The sequence below is a fragment of the Sceloporus occidentalis genome, unplaced genomic scaffold, assembly GCF_023333645.1.
Source record: "Sceloporus occidentalis isolate IW3139 unplaced genomic scaffold, rSceOcc1.0.p SCAF_85, whole genome shotgun sequence".
Classification (NCBI taxonomy): Eukaryota; Metazoa; Chordata; class Lepidosauria; order Squamata; family Phrynosomatidae; genus Sceloporus; species Sceloporus occidentalis.
In genome coordinates this window covers 4013718-4032207 of record NW_028317065.1, presented here as the reverse complement: position 1 = coordinate 4032207, position 18490 = coordinate 4013718, and the positions used below count along the sequence as shown (strand labels likewise).

The window sequence follows — 18490 nt, the reverse complement described above, 5'->3', positions numbered from 1 at the left end:
AAAAAACTAATAATCCACTTTTGCATGATATGCCATAAACCAATCATCAATGGAGAGTCCTTGCAGAGGGACACGAAATGCAGTGGCACCTGGAGTCCTTTCTAATACTTTTTTATAGCAGACTGTATGGTCTTCTCTGAGCCTTTCGTTTGCCAACAGTGGGGGGATTGGAGAAGGAAAATGCCAGATCTTTTGAGCGTGGACTCCTCAAAAATAATGTCTTTTAAAATGATTAATTGGAATTTTAGGAAAGTGTTTCATCATTGCGCAGAGCACTTGTGCCTCACTTTTGTTTGTGGTGACCTAATTGTTTGGGGGACTTTTGTCTTTTCTGCCCATGCTACAGGCTGAAGTGTAAAAAAAAAGAATTAACTCTAGGCTCCTATAATTATGTACCCAGAGGTGGTAGCCTTTATTCAATAAGGGCAGAAGCAGATCCCAAACTATTTTCCCTTGTGCCAACTGAGTCTGGGCAGCCAGAGGGATCTAGGTATAACTTTACACCGTATCTAGACAACTTTGATGAGATATACTGCCTGAAATGCAGTCTTCTCTTAAAAAGAACCAGGGACTAATCAGTTAAGACATTTTGCTCTAGGGGCATTGGGGATTATCTCTAAAACAAAGGAAATGGAGAAGATCGAAATATCTGGCCCTGCTCATATACGGGAGAAAAGGGGGTTGGTAAACATGGGTCTGTGCGCTAATAGGAGCATAGGATGTTTTTTATAATATCCATCGACACCTAAATCCTCTAGGTTGCTGGAGTGGGCTGCTGGCACACCCCAATCCCCACCCATTTTCCCTTTAAATCGGGGTGCTTCTTGCAACGTCAGCAGGAACTCCCACTGACAGCAGGGGGACCGCTTGCAATATCAGCCTTAACGCCCACCGACGTCACAGGACGTCAGCTGGTGGTCCTGCAAGGGTAGGCTCCATATGGGACTGAAGGGGTTAAATACTATATTGTTTTTTTGACACAGTATTAGTTTTAAACATGCATGTTTTATGATTATGTTGTTACCCGATTAGACCTTGCTCTCTGAACTGCTACGATGACTCTTTCTGGACCTGCGAGAGCTATGCACACTGACTTTGATTGTTCCATCAGCAAAAGCTTCTCCAACCATATTAGTTGCATGACACTGGTATGTGCCCTCATCTTCTTTCATTAGTGGGTTTATCTGAAATAAACATTTGCTATGTTAAGGTTGCATCAGTTACTTTGATGGGCACATACTATGTAAAACACTACAGCAAAATAAGAAAAGAAAAAAACAAGATATAAAAAGAAATTTTAAAAACATTAAGTAGTTGGATTTTGTTTTTACTTTGTGGGACAGTCTTGTTCTAAAAAATACATTTTCTGACTGTGCATCATTATGTGCTTTTTGATAAATACATACTTATGCAGTTTAACCCTTTGGGAGACATCTTTTTGTGGTTTTGCTACATGTTTTAGGACAATGAAGCTGTTGATAGATACCTAGTTTAAGGCTGAGCTATAATCAATCTATAACCAAATCTCATTGGTACCGTATTTGCTCAATTATAAGACAACCCTGATTATAAGACGACACCCCAAAATCTGAATATTAATTTATGAAAAAAAGAAAAAGCCTGAATATAAGACAACCCTATAGGAAAAGTTTTACCAGTAAATGTTAATTCATGTAAACTATGTGAACAATTGTTTGTTAATAAAAGCTACGATTGAGAAAAATATTTTGTTTTTATTTCCTTTTTTTTTAACCTGCCCCCCCAGTTATGCACATCTGCCCCCAGGCTTGCCACTCTGCCCAAGAAATGCCTTACACCCCATATATGCCACTGTGCCCCATGATATGCCTTTTTACCCTCTAAATGCCACTGTGCCCCATGATACACCTTTTAACCCTCTATATGCCACTGTGCCCCATGATATCCCTTATACCGCTATATGCTACTCTGGCATTTAGGGGGTTAAAATGCATATTATGGGGTAGAGTGGCATATAGGGAGGTATAGGGCATTTCAGGAGGCAGAGTGGCATATAGAGGGTTAAAAGGCATTTCTGGCGGCAGAGTGGCATTAAAGGGGTTAAAAGGCATTTCACAGAGCACTCTGCCTCCAGAAATGCCTTATGCTCCCCATTTAACACTCCCTCCCCCTCCCTCCTCCAAACTTACCGGAGCTTCTGAGTCCCCCGGTGCTTAGTCCGGGCAGCGTGTAGAGCTCTACGCGATTCGCGTACACAACTTCCGCTCTACACGAATCGCGTAGAGCTCTACACGCTGCCCGGACTAAGCACCGGGGACTCAGAAGCACCGGTAAATTGAGGGGGGGGGGCATAACACAGGATGATCCAGGTCCCCTGCATCTGAGTCCCCGGTGCTTAGTCCGGGCAGCTTGTAGAACTCTACGCGATTCGCGTACCCAACTTCCGCTCTACGCGAATCGCGTAGAGCTATACACGCTGCCCGGACTAAGCACCGGGGACTCAGAAGCACCGATAAGTTGGGGGGGGGGGCATAACACAGGAGGATCCAGGTCCCCTGCATCTGAGTCCCTGGTGCTTCGTCCGGGCTGCGTGTAGAGCTCTAAGCGAATCGAGTAGAGCGCTACACGCTGCCCAGACTAAGCACCGGGGACTCAGAAGCACCGGTAAGTTGAGTGGGGCATAACACAGGAGGATCCAGGTCCCCTGCATCACTGCAGGGGATCTGGATCTTAGTCTCATAGTCAGCCCTATTTGAGGTCTGATTATAAGACGGCCCCGATTATAAGACGAGGGGTATTTTTCAGAGCATTTGCTCTGGAAAAAACCTCGTCTTATAATCGAGCAAATACGGTAATTTTTTTGTTCACAAATAAAAAATGTTCTTAAATAAATCTGTTCTCGTGTCTATATTTTCTTAATTTGTGTCTTTACATTTTTTTTATTGAGTGGAAGGGTTGTACGGTGGGGAAGGGTCTCCTGTGTTATCACTGCATGGTAGTACGAATCAGGTTTTTTGCTAGTATGCCAGCCAGCTGATATCACAACAGATCTGACAGCATGGTAGCGCTTTCAGATTTTTTGTTAGTTATCATGGTAGCAAGCAACTGTATTAGGCTGCCTGCTCCGTGGGTTGATTGTTACCTAAAGCAGCGATCAGATTTTGATTTTACTTTTTCATTCTTAAAAGAAACTGTGACTTGTCTGCTGCTTTCGCTTGTTAATAGAGGAAGCCTGCACATTTAAATGTAAAGATGGAAGTCTTGTGTGTACTGTTAAAAGTTGCCAGACCTCTGCCTGGAACAAGTAAGATGGCTGTAGCTTGGCTCAGTAAATGAGTGAGCAAACTGTAAGTTTTGTGTGTACTGTTAAATACGTCATGTGGAAAACATATACTAAAAGCATTCAAAGTTTGTTTTTGGTGAACTGTTTTTCTGTGAAGGTTTTACATTACTTATCCATACCTAATCACTAGTAATAGCATCTGATCGGGTGGAAACAAATAATGTTTTTATAAAGGGACACTTCAGCCATAATATGCACTTTAATGCATATAATAGCTGAGGGGTCCCCTGTGGTGTCCCCTTTGGAAATACATAGGGAATTCTGCAGAATCCTCCCATATGCATTTGCCCCTTTTCCTATACTATACTTAACGCTATTCAGTTCCAGTACTGGCTCTGCAAATGCTGTAAGGTCATCCACATTCGCCTGACAGAAGTATATGTAGATTGGACCAGCAATACATTATCCATAAAAACTTGCAGTAAGGTAAACCTGTTTAGTAAATATTGTCTGTTAAGTCATTTTTGTTTTTAGCTTAGTTCTAAAATTAATGAGTAACACATCAGACTAAAGATGCTATTTGACATGTAATAAAGCATTTGTAACTCACCAGCACCCAGCCAGTGCTTTCATGACGGGAAGGACCACCACGGACTTGGACTGCAACATTCACTCTGTCTCCAGGGAGCTCCTCAAAAATTTTTATTCCTTTAGGTGACTCTGTGACCTTCACAAAAAAAAATAGTATTTAATAGTTTAATGCAAAAAATGTGTATATCATTTAAATTTAGGGCGATCTTTCATCCACTCTCCTTTAATCAAGTCAAAAGTATTACCATTATAGTTATGAGCACAGATAGAACCGGCACACAAAAAGTAATACATGTTAATAAAGATGATAACCATACATTAATCTAATTATAAATAAAATTAAAGTGCTAAGTGCTTAATTAGAGTTCTTATAATTCACAAATAATAACTCTTGATAAAATAACGAATTAATGTGCCAATAAATAAATACTAAAAAAGTATAAAAATAACTCATCATCCCATCCCATCCCATGCCAAAATAAACACAATTATAACTCCTAAATGATTAATTAAATAAAAGTAAATAAGTGAGAATAACAGATGCACAATAGAAAAATAAATTGGTACATAAATAAATATATGGACAAAAAAGAGACAATCATCAAAATATGATCAATCTATAAAACAAAAGTAATACCCAACAGAAAAAAATCCCACTCAGTAATTTGACACGTGTGAACAAAACAGAAATTATAGATTGCAGCAATCTAAGGTGGTTGTAGATTAATTAAATCAGAAGAGTGTGATAGAAAAAAAACAAAAATAGAGAAAAATAAAATAAATGTATCAGGTTTTGATCCAGTTATGATGGTGATCTATAATTTAAATGCTTTGTCAAATTTTGGTAATGCCACTCAGATCAAGTTCTTATTTAGTCTAGTTACTTTGGCACTAAAATGTTTTATCGTCTTTTTTTCAAGTGTATTTCCCTCTTGGGTATAATTAAAATTCCCTTCAAGTAATTTGATTTTGATGTTCTGGGTGGGGTGATTTCTTTGTCTGAAGGGATTATATTATGTTTATATATTTGTTGCCAACTTTATTAGGGTGAGAAGCGCAGACAGTATTTTGTTTTTTGGATTACCATCAAGGCATACACTGTTTTTCTACTTTGTGTTTCTGTAAATGTATCTATGTTTTGGGCTGGCTTCACGTATGTAATATCTTGTTTCAGATTCAGTGCACCATTTAAAATACATACTACTAGGGGATCTGCATAGTGTACAGTGATTTAAGCAGAGCAGTAGCTAGCTCCTTTTGCGCCCGAGGCAAGATTGGAAAATTGTGCCCTCGCACTATATTTTTACAGAGGTTATTTTATTTACACTGCCCTTACACACAACTGCCCATACACACTGTCTTTACACATGCCTGCCCATACACACATATATACAAACATATCTAGGTCTAGAAATGAGGTTTAACATTTACTAATGTTAACAGATTAAACTATGCCATGATAATGGTCTCTGACCTTTAAAGAAGTTGTGAGATTCAATGTTTCCAATTTGGAACCTAAGTGTCACTAATGGTAAAGCTTCATCAGTGGGGAATTGAATATGTCTAAGCAATGTTAAAGAGCTGCTGTGTGTTAACAAAAGATACATCTATGGCCTTAGTTGGATACCTCCCAGCATTGCTGGTAGCCAAAGCAGGTCTTGGAGGGGAAAGGTGAGGGGAAGGACTAGGACAGAACTTTTGTATCCCTCTTACAACCTACTGGGGCACACAGAAATCAATGAAGAATTGGGGCCCCTGGTGCACAGGAGTATATATACTAGACTTCCCTTACAAGAAAAATACTGCAGTTTTTCTGAAGTAATACTGCAGTTTTTTGGACATGAAAAAACTGCAATACTGCACTTTTACTGCAGTATTACTTCACATTTACTGCACTTTTACTGCATTTGTACTTCACTGTACTGCAGTTGTACTGCAGTTATTTTTGTACGGAAGTACAATTGCAATAAAGCTACAGTACTTTGAAGTACAACTGTAGGTTTGCAGTATAAAAAAAAAAGTGCAGTAAATGTGCAGTAATACTGCAGTAAAAGTGCAGTAAATGTGCAGTAATACTGCAGTAAAAGTGCAGTATTGCAGTTTTTTCATGTCCAAAAAACTGCAGTATTACTTCAGAAAAAACTGCAGTAATTTTTCGTAAGGGTTGGCTGCCGGCCAACTCTTCGTGTTCGTCTTTGTGGCGAAACTGCGCCTGGGGAGACCAATGGTATCCCAACTCCAGAAGTTAAAGGTACGTACGAGCGACTCTATTGGTCGCTGGCAAAACCTTTACTTTTTCTCTCACTGATTTCTGGGCCTAGAAAGTTTTGTCCTCTGAAGCGACTACAAATTCAGGAGGGCATTTTATCTCTGGATAAGTAAAAATGAAGTCATTCTATTTATTCCTACAGTAAATAAAGTGCCAGGAAACAGATGACCAAATACACACCAGGACAGGCTCTGCCACACCGACACCCAAACACACACACCAGGACAGGCTCTGGTGCACCTACACCCAAAAACACAAACCAGGACAGGCTCTACCACCCCGACACCCAAACACACACACCAGGACAGGCTCTGCCACACCGACATGCAAACACACACACCAGGTCAGGCTCTGTCACACGACACAGAAACCCACACGCACCAGGACAGGCTCTGCCACACCAACACCCAAACACACAGACCAGGACAGGCTGTGCCACACCAACATCCAAACATAAGGGACCAGGGAGATTAGTAGATTAACAAAGACAAAAATGAAGATTCTTCATGTTGTGTGTCTTCATCTTCGTTTTGCCGCCCCATGTTTGTTTCTTCGGTATTCGGGCTGAACAACGAAAACGCACCCTTCATGTTCGTTTTCATGTCATACCTTTCTCCACGAGATGCTGGGAGTTGGGACAGCCTTGACCTCGCATGATAGATAAACCTGGGCTCCTGTTACATTGTGAATCTTCTGGGGTGTCACAATAATGATGGGAGCTGTGGAAAAGAGTACACTGGGTTAAGAGGAAATCAATATATAATTTTTTTTAATAAACATGCACTTTTATAGACCAAGACTCCAGAAACACAAAGGAGGTGCTTGCGTTTAAGTAAATGGCTACAATATATGTCTAACTCACAATTGTGTAACTCGCATAAATGCTTTAAGAACTTTGTTATCATTGTCATTTACACTAACATTTGCATAAAATATCATGATTGTATTTTCCGGTTTTTACCTGATTATCAAAATTCATCTGAACAAAATCAATTGTGTTTTAACATAGCTATTTAAGTATCCAACATTTCCATATTTACTAACAGCAAACATGAATTAAAAAAACTGGGAGGGTAGATCTGATCTGTATAATTCAGTTATGACATGGATTACGCTATGAAATCTGCTGCCGCTTTAAAAAAATAAATGTAATGTAATGTAAAGAGAAGATATTTTTCTTAATAGGTAGGTAGATTGGAATAAAGTATAGATTTGAATAAAGTATAGATACATGTGAGTTTTTGAGCTAAATGCATATTGTAAGCAAGGACAGCTAATGTCTGAACAAAACTGTAAAAATCGACCCAATGGCTAGAGTGGTAACCAGCAGTGCCCATAGTCTATGTTATTAACATTCGGTAGTTGGAATAAGAACTACTGAATGGTAATCAGACAGAGTAAATTATTCTCCCAGGGTTGTATGCACGCATAAAATAATGAAGAGTCCGCAGTTAAACCAGGACTCCTGCAGACTCATTGGCAGCTGGCAGAGGTTACTTTGTCTCTCCAAATACATCATAATGAGCGAGAGACCATCTGTTAAAAGATGTGCCTTCTGTAATTTTTCATTGAAACAAGTATATTTGCATCTTTAAGTGCCTAATTGACTGCACGAGAAGATAATGTGGCTTACTCAATATCTCCAAATTGTCCCCTTTTGGCTTAAGCTTTAATACCTACATAGTGCCTTCTGCTTCCCACTGTTGTCTCTGTGTGCTTTAAAATAACCTCCTTGGTCCAAGCACATGAGCGTATTTTAAACAACTACAAGTAAAATTCAGTTTACTATGGTACAAATGTATTTATTTTTTTAGACACATTGACATAGATTGTAATGGAGGTAAGAAAAGACTTCACATGACGAGATTATGCAATAAAATAATAAACAATGTGAGCATATTTAAGTTAATTTAATATACTTTCTTAAAAATCTACAGTATTTAAAGCAATACTTATGTACTTTCTCAAGCCTTAGTAACAGATCAAATAACTACATCAGAGACCAAGTTATCATGTACCATATCTGGTGGTACAGGGCAGATGCCAGATACCAATTATCCCAATACGGCTTAATAAAAGGGAGTTGGCAGTAGAGATACAATATGATCTTACGGATTTTACTTGACGTTATTACAGACAAACTTCATTGAGTTACCGCTCCAACAATAGCTTGGATAGCCCTTTATAAAGCATTTTTAAAAAGTCACGTAATAGACTTTTTTTCTAAAGAGATCCAACTGCATTTTACTTTTGAGGCCCATGAAGGCCAAAGCATATTTCTGCTTTGCCCACCAGCAACATCCACACAAGGTTTTCCATATAGCCCTGGGTACAATCAACTCACCCAAGCACACCTCTCGTAGTGTCTCAGTGCCACCTCAACCACCAAATAGGTCATTAACTCACAAAAGCAGGTCCCTTTTTCCTTCTGTACCAGTAGAAGAGTTACAGAATCTGCTGAGGCTATATAAATAAACGTAATGTAACGTTGTGGGCATGGCTGGTCGTATATGCTGATGGAGATATTTTCCTTTGTATTGGCAAAAATAAGCTAAAATCTGACCAGATGGAGGTTGTACTGGGGGTATTGGGAAAATTTGAGAAACACATTGTTCTCCATTCTAGACAATTAGAAAGTTAAATATAAAATGATATACAGTGCAGTTCTGAGGATGAACACTTGTGGGATAAAAATTATTTGGTGTTATGCATTTAAAGTGATTTTTGGTGCAATCTTTGAAATGTGATTTTATCACCATTGGAATGCATGAACTAAATCCAAATGTCACTCTGCACAATACCCTGAATTTTAAACATTTAATAAATGGTCCATGTAGTAACATACTGTATAGTAGAACCACAACCATTCCAAATTAGGCCTTGATGGAATAATAAAGCCAGTCCTCCATATTCTAAAGAGAATAAATGTAATTTGCACTATTGAGATATCTAGAAATGTTATCCAGTTAGTGCAGATGGGCCTGAGTGGTCTATTAGCTGAGGAGAAGTGTATACTTGGAGCCAAGGAGCTCAGTGTGGCAGCTGTGTATTATTAATTCATTCTTAAGAATAACTCTAGATAAGACAAAAAAAATAAGGTTCTTAAGCAGGCTATTGCAGTGACAGAGGCTTACACACCACTAGAGCCCTGCGATCCCTGCTGAATTTCTGACCAATACCGCCCGCTCCCGCAACGTGTGTGTTCAAATCCTGCAACATATGTGTCTAATCCCGCCCGCTCCTACAACATTATTCACAAACATTTATTCACTCATTCATATACTCATTCATTCCCTCATTCACAGATACTAATCATTCATAGATACTCATTCATTCCCTCAATCACGCATACTCGCTCATACAAACTCCCCCACCCCCTTACCTGAACTGCAGATTTCCCCTGCACTCCCGCAAGGTTGCCTTTGTGTTGCTCACACACAGTGTCTCTTCTCTTGTCCCGCCGGAACAGAGCAGAGTCATGTGATGCGACGTACATTGTCTGACCGCCCACAGCACCTGAAAAACCGACCACACACGCAAGTTTTTTTTCGGGTCCCACGAGACCCGCATCCCAATGCAGTCCTCTACACACCACTGTGCAGCCTGGCAGTAAGTGCGAAGACAGGGAAATTCCCAGGGTACACTACCCAGAGTGGTTAGCTATGCTAGCCCCAGGTAAATGTGTCAGGAGTGGGATTTGACAGGGAGTGATTGTGGCTAAATGTTGCTTCCCTGCCCTGTAGAAAGGGATCTATGACCCAGAGACTCTGGGTGAGACCTGAATGTGTATTTTAGAGATCACTGTAAGTAAAGAGTGGTTCTTATAATTGATGTATAACAGGGAAAGCGGCCTAACACCATCACAGAGATTAAATCTAAATACAGATCACTCGGACAAGCTGGAACGAGCAATTTGCTCAATATGTGGATCTAAGTCCATTCCTTCCTTCCATGGTTAAATCTATGGCTGCACCCCATATTTCCATTCCTGATTTCTCTGCAACTCTGGATCTGCAGCTCCTCCTAAAAGTGAGTCATTTATTTATGTATGTATGTATGTATTTATTTATTTTAGCTTAAGTGAATGCATATTAAAGGACTTATAAAGTTTAATGGGTATTCTTTGTTAAGAATTCTGCTTGCAAACACATCCATTCAATGATGATGTCTAGCACTAAGAAGACGTTTGAACCATCTTTATAAAGTAAGTAGCCTGTATGTAGGTCTGGATACTTGAATAGATATGAAGGCTTTAATATAACAATCAACACAACTGGTATATTATCGTTCATATAACATTTGAAAAAAAACGGTGTTGAGGAAATCATAAAACATGTAATCTCACATTCTTTAAATTCATTTAAATACTTATTTTCTAGCCCCTCTAGGAGTTGTGCAGCCAAGTATTAAGCATTACGCACACTTTTGGTCCTCAAATATAAACCGAGTCTTTCGGTACAAAGTGTTAACTTCAAGAAACAGCCTCATGGTTAATGAATGCAGTTAAGCAATGAGGCCCAGCAGGGATCCCCTACACACACAATGGCTTCTGCATTCGAGATGCACAACACCATCATCTGTTGGTGCACATAACTAAATCCATTTCAACCCTTTCAGCACCGGATGAAAGGAGCATCCCAATGCTAATAAGCAAAACTCAGCTAATGAAAGAATCAAGGATGCCAAAGAGCCCAACAAAACCGGGCAGAAAAATGCAAACTATGTGTCTGTACAAACAGATATCATGGGATGTATTCTAGATCACCTGCAATGACTGAAAGTGCAAAAAATTATTATAGACTGTAATCCCCTGAGCCGAGTTTGGCACCATTAAATTCAGACAAAGGATTTTTTCCCCCCTCAATCTCCCTCTTTCTGCTTTGTTTCCATTTGTTGGAGTGCAGCCTTTTAAATTCATGTTATTCGTGCCTGCTGGATGAAGGGATTGCCCAGACTAATGCTACGCCAAGCTTATCACAGAGTCAAAGTGGATTTCATCTTTTGTAACAAATTAATCATCCATAGGTGTGAACAAAGCCATGTCATACATAGATGTTTGAACACCATGCAGATGGATTATATTGACTACAAAACACCTTGCCAGTTTGTCTTTTGTGGCTTTTAACTTATGCCATAAGAACGTAGTAACCCCTGCTAATTTGTATATACTTAAAGACAGGACAGAACTCAATAGATACTAGCTTTTTATAGCTTTTTAACTAGCGTCCCTGGTAAAAACAATGATTCAGTTCAGAAAAAGTTAATGATCTGACATCTCTTATTTATCTGCAGACCAGGCGGCTTCCTTTGTTGTTATATATATATAGAGAGAGAGAGAGTGATATTTATGGTGGCTTTAACACATGACTCAAACACATGACCAAATGGTTCACAAACAAAATTATGTAAATTGAATTAATGGTTGTTACAAAAATTGGTTTCACTCCAAAAAACAAGATGTTCTTGTGTGGTTGTCAGTCTTTGACTAGAAGAAAAATAACTAACCGTCAAATATGTAGTTATTTTAAAAATGTGTTATATTTTATCACCAATTTACTCAAATATTTTTTTTCAGGATCAGTTATTTCAAATATTTGTCAGATAATGAAATGTACCAAGAGCAATGGCTATACCAAGACAAAATGACCAGGTGGAAAGATTATATAGAATGACTGCAATAGAATTGCCAAGAGCTGTCATGCTGAATCGCAAATCAAAGAGACAGACACCCGGAATTCAACAGTGGATCAGCCTCTGAATAATGGAACTCCATTTGCACAGGGGCACCGACCAGACCAAAGCTTCTCTTAATCCCCCATGATCTGACTCAGCTTTTGGGATAAAATGTGTGTGAAAATCACTGGTACGGATGGGAGGAAATAAATATTCAAAAGCAGTGATACAATACGAAGGAAGCTTTGTCCAGATCAGTGACACATCCTCCAAAATGACACTTTTAGAAGAAAAAAAAGTGCGTGTGCATAAATAAACCAAATTCTTTTGGCATTCTTTAAAACAAATTCGCACAAAGAACAAAACTTTAAAAAAAATAAAGAATATAGAGAATGATTAATAAAAACTGATAGTTTGTAATTATTCTTCATTTTTGCATTAGCCCTGTCAGATGGTTCAAAAAATATATTTGAAACTGAAAACGTATGTTTCACTTACTACTTTTCTGACGAACCTGAAGAACAACCTGACGAAAATCTTGTTTAGGCACACCAACAATTTACAAGCAAGTCAAATATTTGTTTTAATATTAGAAAAAAAACTTCTACTGAGTGCTCCACAAATCTTTTTCCAATGTTTGCCTTCTTCTTATGTTCTTCAGAGCTACAGAATCCAATGGTGATATAAAAGGCTTTCTTCGTAGACAAATTAATAAAAGCTTTACTAAACCCATTGGGATTCATGATTCCTCCACGCTGACGTTATAGTGGGAAACAAATTCACTATGTACGTTACTGATTAATTCTAACTTACATTGTAACCGACTTATGTTGGGGCTTACTTCAGAAAACGCGGTCCTACATGTCCTTCATGTTTTACATAGAACATGTGGTAAGCTTATAAGAAATATTGTTGTACTTTTGAGTTAGACCTGTTATTTTATCTTCATTGTCACGTCAGACAGGGCAATTTATTCAGTGATTGGATGTGTTTTTGGGGACTTCAGTATAGCCATATGTCTATCCAAAGCATTTTTAGATTCCATCACTGTATTAACCTCTACCACTTGCTGTGGGGCTATTCCACTTCCTACCACCTTTCTGCATCCACGGTCTATAAACCCCTTCATGACAAAGCCTGTACATGTACGCGCTCACAATTCATTGTCATTAATGGGTTTAAGGACAAGCGGTTGTCCTTAAGGGGTTAATAAAAGCAGCCACTCTATAAATAATCCCCTTGTGTAAGCTGGCAGTAATGCAGTGCTAATAATAAACCTGTGAAGCCTTAGTATTTCCAAAAGTGCTACAGACTGAAATAAAAATTCTAGGACGCATAATTCTTGCTGTAGTAAAAGTATGGGCAATCTGCTGGTAAACGTCAAATCAAATGGTGCTTAGCCAGCTACTTAGCTGACCGGGAACCCTGGAATTTCTGTTTCTAGTTGTACAATGTGCTTTGCATTAGATCCACATAACATAATTAAAGGAAAGTTTTATTAAATATAGAGTATATAACATGATGAGTCGTTTGGATAGGCTGCATGCCCCTCTCTAAATACGTAATACACACTCAAATAGGAAACAATAAAATACAATAAAAATACAGGTAGTCCTCATTTTACATTGACTCAATTTACAGCTATTCACGTTTAATTTTAGATCAGATCTTGCAGTTCCCTAAGAATTAAGGGTAACTTATTAGAATCAGGTGGTGGGATGAGATGTCTGGGTCACTGTCATTGTGAATAGTAAAAAGATAGCAGATGTCACGCTAAATAACCCTTTGTATGTGCAACCATATGCAACTGATTAACATTATGTGTTAATTTTAATTACAGTGTCTGTACCAGAATTCATCATATTGTAGAACTGGCTGTGTATACACTGTGTATATACACAGCCACATCTATGAGAGGGACTATGGTACTCATATAATGTTTTGAAGGTCCATATGTTTTGAAGGTGGTTATATTTCATACTGTACCACATTGCTAATGTTTAGGTGTTTTGTCTGTTTTATATGCGTGGATGTTAAGTTAAATTGATAAACAATATAAGAAATTTGCTAATAGAATCATCAACTCATATTGAGACCAAGTTATATATATAAACTGAAATGTTGATTTTTGTGATTACACCATGTTGAGCTAAACCAGGCTTTTGCCATCAAACCCGCACAGTTTCTGTGTGGTAATTAATGCTAGTGGAAGTTTGGAAATCTTCAGCTATGGAATCAGCAGAGCGTTGCTAACTTTTACACACCATGCGCCTCAGAACTCGGTAACCCTGCTCTGTAACTTTACGTGGTTTTGTTATGCGAGGCTGAGTTGCTGCTGTTCCACTTACAGCTCTTCAGAACGAGCCATTTCTTCAGAAATGTTTGTAAATGCAGACTGCATGGCTAGGTGATTGGTTTTATACACCTGTGCCAATGGGTCCATATAGTTTATATATACAGTATATATTTATTCCAATTTCTCCATTTACTCTGGCCAGATGGGTGCGTTGGACTAAGTTTTAGTTGGGGATTGATACATTTTTATTTTATCTTCGTTCTACATAGAAAGTGATGTCCCTCTTTCTAACTGGCAAGTTTAAAAGATATTCTCAGAACTGCTAATTAGGGCAGTGAACCCACGTTTTAGATCTTTTATTTTAACCACATTTACCATATACTTGGTATTGTTATCATAACAAATATTTTTTTTTATTTGATGCTATATTGCTATAAGGTTGCTTTAAACGGCACTAATAGGAGCCTAATATGAGGGTTTTTACTAGTAAAATGATGAAAAGTCAGGATTTTAATTAAAAACAGGAGGGAAATGGTATGCCCTTGTAAGCTTTCCCAACCCTTATCATATTTTGTTTGCAGTTTAATTTGGTATCGTCTAGATTTTTCTTGATCTCTTGGATCCAAACATGGTATTGTGTTCTGAAGATGTTACTGTGTTTGTTCTTCCTCTGTGGCTGAATCAAGAAAGATGATGGATCACAGTTGAGGGGACCCTATTATGGACTTGGTGCCAATATGAGTGGATGATGATGGGGTTCTACTAGAAGGTTTATGTCAAATATTCGGTTCCTGTCCTTAACGAAATGCTAACCTTACATCAATACTCTACCAAAACATATTAATTTTAATCATTGATGTCCCTACAATCTAGAGTTGACTGCATCTTAACCAGGATTAAAAATGACTGAGGAATAAAAACCGCATCAAGCTTCTTTGGTGCAAGCCATTAAATACCCATTGTTTCTCAAGAATTTTATACAAAAGTACATATGTTGGACTGTAAAAAAAAAGCTAGGTGGAATGTAGGTCACCATATGGTAATGTATAAAACAGATCCATTCTGTTGGTTTCTATGTTTATAGACAACATTTCAGTCTTTACTATTGGTTGTTCATGTAACTTGTATGCAAATGTATTGTTCTGATACTCTCAGGTGCAGAAAATGGGTGTGCAAAGTGATTTATTCACTAAACCATGAGCAGAGTTGAAAATTCCAACATTTATTTACTGTTCATTGTCAAGAGCTTCTCTTGCAAGAACATCTGGGCTGGCTCTATGTAATGCAAAGTTAAAGAGGTGACACTTTTTGATGCATTAACTGCTTTAACTAGCTTCTTGCAGGAGAAGTTTATTAGGGCTGGCCCTTCATGAAACTTTGTTAAGTTCAGATATGTTGGAACGTTGCATATGTAAAGTGAATAAATCCCACGGTACCCATACATGGACAGCAGTATCTATAGTGAGGATTGTGAACGCCTTTGGTGCAAATTGCGCTTTTTTATGTTACATTTTAGATCTAGAACAATAAAGACTTTAAGCGAAATCCTGGTTAATGACAGTATTTAGTACTATTTATATCGCTAAGAATATGAAACAAAATTATTGCTCACTCCCATTAAATCCATGCTTAGAAAAGTTGTTAGTAATGAGGTAGATTTCATTCATGGTTCACAGGGTTTGCATCCTGGTCCAGATTCATCTGTATTCTTTTCATCAACAGAAATGACCCTTCACATGTTTAAACCCTGCCACAAATGAACAACTAAACTACCACTAATTACCATCAAATAAGTTTGCCAGAATGGCACAAAACAAATTTAGGGTAAATTATTATATCGGTTTACTGGTAAAGTAATAGTACACTACTCACCAAATGTGCATTCTCCATCATGCACCTTGTAAACAGAACCTGTGCCAGAGTGTTGGGACTTCCAGCTATGCAGGTGGAGGGTGCACACACTGGAATAAGTTTTCCCATCTGAGCCACACACAGCACCTTCTTCTTCACAGACGCAGACCCCTGTACCCTCAGATGAGGATGAATCACTGCCAGAGCTGGACCTGCTGACACAGACCATCCTAGGGGCACAGCGAGCTCGCATCTCATCTCGCCCTCCGCAAACTTCTCCTTCAATGCTGAGGCATTGCTCACAACAGTTACACTCGTCTTTGGTGAGCAGCTCTGGGGCCACACAAGTCACAGGGCTACATATTTCCTTATTGCAAGGACCACAGACAGAAGAAGCATCAGCACCTACTCCTGGAATCTGATGAAAACACACAATCAATGGCAACAAGGATAAGAAAGGCTGCATTTTTTGTCTGCGTCTTTTGCTTGAGGAGCTTGTGCTTGGGAACAAGTGACCTCGGTTCTCCACCCAAACAAACTGAGGTGGCTAATGCTCTGGCAGTAAAGACATAGACAGCTGTAGCCTGATAGCCACACCTCCTTACAGCAAAGTGCCAAAGAACTTTGAAAAGAGGATAGCTCTTACTTACCATCATTCATTCAGCAGACCATGCATCCTTATCAACTTTGAACACATGGCCAAAAATAACCCCCACATTGGTAACACTCATTCATTTAAAGTGACCCCATTAATTATCGTTGTTTGGAATTAAGCCTGACTTGCCCTAGAGCTAAGTAAAAAAAAAAAACCCCAAGAAGCTTGCCTTTAATAAAAGAAAGCAGAGCAGCTGAGACAATGGCCTTCACAATGCTAATGCAAAACAACGCTTGCGGTGGAAGGCACACAATCAATTATTGAACGAAAACCCACTGCTTCTTTCGACTGTCATTTTTTTAGCCGCAGAATAGAGAAACACATCATTATCTGTGAATATAATAACTGCAAATGAATTCAACATTCCATGTGCGACATTTAACAATGGGAATGCTCGACAGCAGGGGTGTTTCTGGCTCGAGAAAGGTTGTGTTAATTATTTATTCTTAAGTGCTTCATATTTATGCATCTTTCTATACCTGGAAGGATTCATACATGAACAACTGGTGCAATGTGAGGTCAAAGACAATTTCCTCTGCCCTGTAACTTGCCAATAGTTATATATTTCCAGATGTACGTTTTGTAATAAAACCACCAATGTGTGCCTTCACCAAGTCCACCCGACGCAGATAAACATATATACTTTGCTTATTTAATGTTTTTCGTTATATCAAAAACATGTACATGTTTTTTAAGATATACAAAGTATAGACTGAGAATACGATATGGCTAGTTGAACAATTAGCAAATGTTTAATCTTAAACATGTTGTAAAATAATAAATATCAACTGCATGAGAGTTCAGAGCTGTATGTATAGCCTGTTCAGCAAGAGCAGAAGTTGGCAAAGCAAACCAGTTCAAACCCTGTCTCATGATTTTGGTCCTCACCAATGTCTGACCAAGTATGGAGTGAGTTGACTGACTCAGCCATATGTATTTTGCCACTAATGGTATTACGAAGAAAGCAGGCTATAGTTTATCCGGCAGCAACGCATATCTCTTCGATGAGTGTGGCCTCTGATACAAAGTATGGCCTGGTGTCTGCCGTGTCCCTACTTGCTTGTTTTGGCACCTTGTTTTCACTTTTTCCTTTTTTTTTTTTCAGTGGAGCACCTGAGCCCTGGGGCTTCAAAAACAAAAAACACAACATAGCAGTCTGGCAAGCTTTTGACTAAATCACAATCCAAATCGCTTGCATTTTGTATTTTGGATCTGTTACAACAGTAAAATAATTTAAAATCACACACAATAACAAAGTGGTAAAAAAGGAGAAGAGGGCCCTGCTTTGGAGAGCTTACAATCTAGTCGATAGTCATCCTGATCTTACAAATCTCGCAGTCAGTCCCTTCTTTTCTGATTTCTCCACACTTTCTCCCAGCTGTCTATCATTGTATTATCCGGATTTATCCTTTTTTTGTCTGAGTTGGTGGGTAGGTTTTTTTGTTATGAGTTTTTTTTCTGCGTGAAATAATTAGTCCCTTTGGCTACAATTTCCCTGCCCCCCTCATGCTATAGAAACCTGGTAGCAAACAAGGGGGAGCTTTCGGTGTCTGCTACACTATTTCAAATCCCCCTCCCCTGCCTTTTTGTTACTAATTGCCTTATTGTTGCAGCTGCGGCTTATTATCATCGCATCCTCCTGGACCACAGGAGTTTTTATTGGTTTGGTTAGCCCATACATGTTGTGATAAATGTGAATTATATATTGTTTTTGGGACATGTAGGGATTTTTTTAATCCATATATGTTAGACATATATGGATTAAATGTTAGACATTATTTTTATAAACACAATTTATATTTGTATATTTGTGTATTTATTTGTGTGTTAACTGCCCACTTAAATTGTACAGCGCTGCTCAATTTGATGGTGCTTATTAAATAAAAGCTAATA

At 38.5% G+C, this 18490-nt stretch overlaps 1 protein-coding gene across 1 annotated transcript; it reads right to left on the bottom strand.

The window, feature by feature from the left end:
* Positions 1-1028: 1028 nt before the first annotated feature.
* Positions 1029-16408, bottom strand: LOC149285084 (insulin-like growth factor-binding protein-like 1). Its single transcript, XM_089495867.1, has 4 exons — positions 15964-16408; positions 6732-6841; positions 3873-3989; positions 1029-1184 (listed from the first exon to the last, which is right to left on the bottom strand). The coding sequence occupies exons 1-4, from the start codon at positions 16406-16408 to the stop codon at positions 1029-1031; spliced, it is 828 nt and encodes a 275-aa protein (XP_089351993.1).
* Positions 16409-18490: the final 2082 nt, after the last annotated feature.